We start from the raw sequence: 4,359 nt of genomic DNA, 5'->3' as shown, positions 1-4,359 counted from the left end.
GTGACCTATGGCTAACTTCTAACCAACAGAGGTGGGTGGGAATGATCATCACTACATCTGGTGGAGAAACCTTAAGACACAGTGTATGTCAGCTCCATGCTCCATCCTCCCCAACCACTGGAATCCAGTGTTGACCATGCAAATTACAAGACAGCTCTAGGTTGGAGGTTAGCAAATGGTCTCTGTCACGACAACTCAACTCTGCCATTGTAGCACAAACACAGAGACAATTTGTATGATGTGGCCATGTTCTAATAAAAACTAGTTATGGACACTGAGATTTTAATTTTGTAAAATATTTATGTATCATGAACTATAATTCTACTTTTAATTGGTTTTCCACAATTTTAAAGTACAAAAACCATTCTTATCTCAAAGGTCATTAAAAACAAGGTTGATCTGCATTTGGCCCATGGGCCCACAAGAGGGAAGAAGCTTGGATCCTTATATGCTGTTGATCAGAGCCACCCACCAACTGAGAGCATTCACCTTTGATTCCATCAGGAAACAGAAAAACCTCCTTTATTCTTAAAGCTGCATTACAGTTAGGTTTCTCCTGTTAGAGCAGATTAGCATTTTACTTTAAGTAATACACAGTCCACAACTCCTGACTGCCCAGGCCACTGCCCCATACCATAGTCCTCACCACCTTCTTTCTAAAGAGAAAGGGATCTGGACCTCACTGCCCCATCACTGGCCTTTCCAAGACTTGAGGGAAAATGCTCTGCTCAGAGCTTCCTTCACCTCCTTGTTTCGAAGACTGTAGATGAGGGGGTTGAGCATTGGTGTGACAATGGAGTAGAAGACAGACACCACCTTGTTGAAGTTGATGGAGGAGGCCACTTTCGTCCGGACATACATAAAGAAAAGAGTGCCGTAGAAGAGGCTCACCACAGTCAGGTGAGCTGCACAAGTGGAGAAGGCCTTCCTGCGCTCAGCCGCTGAACGGATATGTAGCAGCGTCCAGACAATATTGCCATAGGACACAGCAATTACTGCAGAGGAGGTCAGGAGCACAGCCAGAGAGACCAGGAAGTCAGCGGTCTCCTTCAGGGTGACATCTGAGCAGGACAAGGCTAGCAGAGGTGAAGCATCACAGAAGAAGTGGTCGATGACATTGGAGCCACAAAATGTCAGCTGGGACATGAGGTAGATGGGCAACATGGGTGTGAGGAAGCCTGCCAGCCAACAAGCACCAGCCAGGCGGATGCAGGTGCCCCAGGACACCAAGGCCCCATATCGGAGAGGCATACAAATGGCCACATAGCGGTCATAGGCCATGGCAGCCAGCAGGAAACATTCAGTTGCCCCAAGGAAGGTGAAGATGAAGAGCTGGGAAAGGCAACCAGCATAGGAGATACTCTTGTCCCCATCTCCCCCGATAAAACCAGCCAGCATCTTGGGCACAGTGACTGAGGTATACCCAATTTCAAGGCAGGACAAGTGCCTCAAGAAGAAGTACATGGGTCTTCGTAGCCGATGGTCCAAACTCACCACCAGGATGATGGCCAGGTTCTCCACCAAGGTAATCAGGTACATGATGAGGAAGAGTGTAAAGAAGAAGAAGCGTGCTTCATACACCCCAGCAAAACCCAGCATGACAAACTCTGTTACATGGGTCAAGTTTGGGGTATAGGACTGCATATTGGGATTGAGAGCTCAGGAGTCTCATAGTCTTGCAGATAATGATGACTGAAGGAGAACCTGTGAGGATGTGGGACTGAAATATCTTCCACTTCAGAAGAGGAAAGTGAGGTTAAGACAAAACCCCCAAAGAATTTATAGTCTTTTAGGACCACAAGAAAATAGACAATCTCAGTACAAAAATGAAAAGTTCTAGATAGCCATAAGACAGGATATTGTGGGAGGAAATAAAGAGGAAGCTCGACCAGTTTTGAGGAATCAGAGAAATCTTCCTGGAGAAAGGGCTGTCTAAACTGGAACCTGAAAAATAAGTATAAGTGCTGAGATCAAGATAGTGATGTAGAGATGACATAAGTGTAAAGTCTCAGACGCCAGAGAGAACTTGCATACTGGGGAAACTTCCAGCAGTTCTAGTTTACCACAGACGTTAGGAGACTGGCTTGCTAATCAAGCACACGTGGCTTCAAATGCAAAAACCCCAACTAAAAAGGTGTAAAAATTTAAACTGGGTAGTCCCTCTAAAGCATTTAGCATCATGTTTGGGTCAATGAATATTAGGGAAAATTGACATGTGGCTCTCCTGGGATAGAGTGTGAAGGGAAGATTATGATTATCGTGCTTGAGGAATAGCCTGGGACATCATAAAGAATAGTAACCAAGTTAAGAGAAGAGACAAAGCTTCAGTCTAAGTGCAATAGAAAACAGAGAGCCTTGAAGAGTTCTCAGCAAGGGAACAGAGCTATGCTTTCTGCCCTTGAGAAGGAATGAGGTGGGAGGCAGGAAGGTTCGGGAGGTTGTTGCAAGCAGAGCATGGAGTGCTGATGGTCATGATCTCTAGGCATGGACAGTGAGTCGAGCTATTAAGAGATAGCCTCTGCAGGACTAAGTTTGAATGCAAGCTCCAACATCCACTTAAAATATGTGACCATGGGTGAATCACTAAATAATCTCATATTTTTAAAAATATATAATGCAGTTGGGGGGAGTAGGAGGAGGGGAGAAAATGCAGACAACTGTAATTGAACAACAATAAAGTAATTTTAAAAAATAGATAATACAGGGTTCACAGGAACAAACTTAAAGGACACATGGTCATAAACTAAGGGGAGGGTGGTAATGGGAGGGAAGTGGGGAGGGTGGGGAGGGGGACTGGATTGGGAGTAAAAAGGAGAAAACTGTATTTGAATAATGATTAAAATTTTAAAAAAAAGAAAGTCAAAAAAAATAGATAATACAAAAAGAGATCCAAAAGGTTAACTACCTTATTTTAGCATTCAATGAAAGAACATAATGGCCCCATTACTGTGGTAGATTTAAAACAAAGCCTAAAATTTTTTGACACTTTTCCCATGAAAAAGTGAGGTCTACGACCACTCTCCTGGAATCTCTCCTGGAATCTGGGCTTTGTGACTGCTTGACAACGGAACAAGATGACAGTGACGCTGTGCTGGCTTCCGGACCCAGGCCCTAAGAAACAGTTCACTTTTCCTGCTTCTTGGAACCCAGCCACCATGGTGGGAGGAAGTCCAGGGAGCTCTCGGAAAGGCCCCGAAGGAGAGGCTAAGGGTCACAGCCCTCAGCCCTGGCTGAGCGCCCACTGATAGCACCAACGTGCCAGCCAGGTGAATGAGCCATCTGAGAAACAGGTCTCCCTGCCCCCTGTCAAGCTGGCCCAGATAACACAGAGCCCTCCCCAAATTACAGATTTGTAAGCCACTAAATTTTGGAGTGGCTTGTTAAGCAGTATTAGATAACTAGAGCAATTACATGTACCGATTCTGTAACCCCGGGCAAATTATTCAACATCTCTGACCCTATAGAGGAAAGTGTTTTTCCTACAGTCCAAAATGCCTGAACTGAAATTTGAATCCAAGTTTGTTAGAATCTAAAACCCTTGCTCTTTCCCCCAAAAAATTATTAAACAGATTCCCTCTGGCTTCAACATTCCATGATTTCCTGTCAATAAAAGCATGCAGAGATACCAAGTCAGAAATGGAAAAGGTCAACAACTTCGGATTCCTGTACGTGTCCCTACCACGCCGAGTTGCAGGCCCCAACATCCCCCCAGTGACCGGTCTATAAACACTGGCTTCCTGGCCAAGTTAATTGCATTGCAGCCCCAGATGTTTCACGGTTCTGTTGGTTCCAGGAAGCTTCAGGGCACAATTCCTGCACATTTCTCCCCTTAGCAATTTGGCTTACAACATAGCAGCTGGGGAAGAATGCTCACTCTTCCGAGATGCCCTTCCTTGCAGAGGCTCTCACTGCTGTAGAAGCCTGACTTGACGCTGAGTTATAGACACAATCAAGTTCTTGTAGTAAAGTTATCTGAAATGTTCATTCTTCTTCATAGTATTAAAAGCATGAGATTCAGAGTCTAACAGACCTGGCATCAAACCCTGGCTCTGCAATTTACTAGCTGGGCTGCCTCACCCATGAATCACTGCTATTATTCCTAAATGTTACTTGTCCCTTCAGCTGTGACTCAAGTCAATTGTCCTGTCTTCACTAGGAAGACTTTCCTTCCCTCATTCCTCCAAACTTGTACACAGTTCAAGCCAACACATGACAGGCGTCTGCTCTGTACCAAGACACATGGTGATGCCGAGAGGCATCCTTGTACAGAGCATCTGGCCCTCAGCATCCAGGACAGGGCCTGGTACAGAGCTCATGCCCCAGCATCCACCATTGTACCTGGTACAGAGCAGGTATTGC

General features: G+C 45.3%; 1 protein-coding gene across 1 annotated transcript; it reads right to left on the bottom strand.

Moving 5' to 3' along the window:
• Nucleotides 1-690: 690 nt before the first annotated feature.
• On the bottom strand, nt 691-1,644 carry LOC123831528 (olfactory receptor 6Q1). Its single transcript, XM_045858417.1, has one exon. It carries the CDS (start codon nt 1,642-1,644, stop codon nt 691-693), a length of 954 nt encoding a protein of 317 aa, XP_045714373.1.
• Nucleotides 1,645-4,359: the final 2,715 nt, after the last annotated feature.

The sequence above is a fragment of the Phyllostomus hastatus genome, unplaced genomic scaffold (genome assembly GCF_019186645.2).
Source record: "Phyllostomus hastatus isolate PE091 unplaced genomic scaffold, TTU_PhHast_1.1 phas_scaffold_177, whole genome shotgun sequence".
In the NCBI taxonomy this organism is placed as follows: domain Eukaryota; kingdom Metazoa; phylum Chordata; class Mammalia; order Chiroptera; family Phyllostomidae; genus Phyllostomus; species Phyllostomus hastatus.
This window is presented reverse-complemented; position numbering and strand designations above follow the sequence as displayed.

Excerpts from the sequence above, each read along its gene's own strand:
- LOC123831528 (XM_045858417.1), bottom strand. The coding sequence starts at position 1,644 with ATGCAGTCCTATACCCCAAACTTGACCCATGTAACAGAGTTTGTCATG.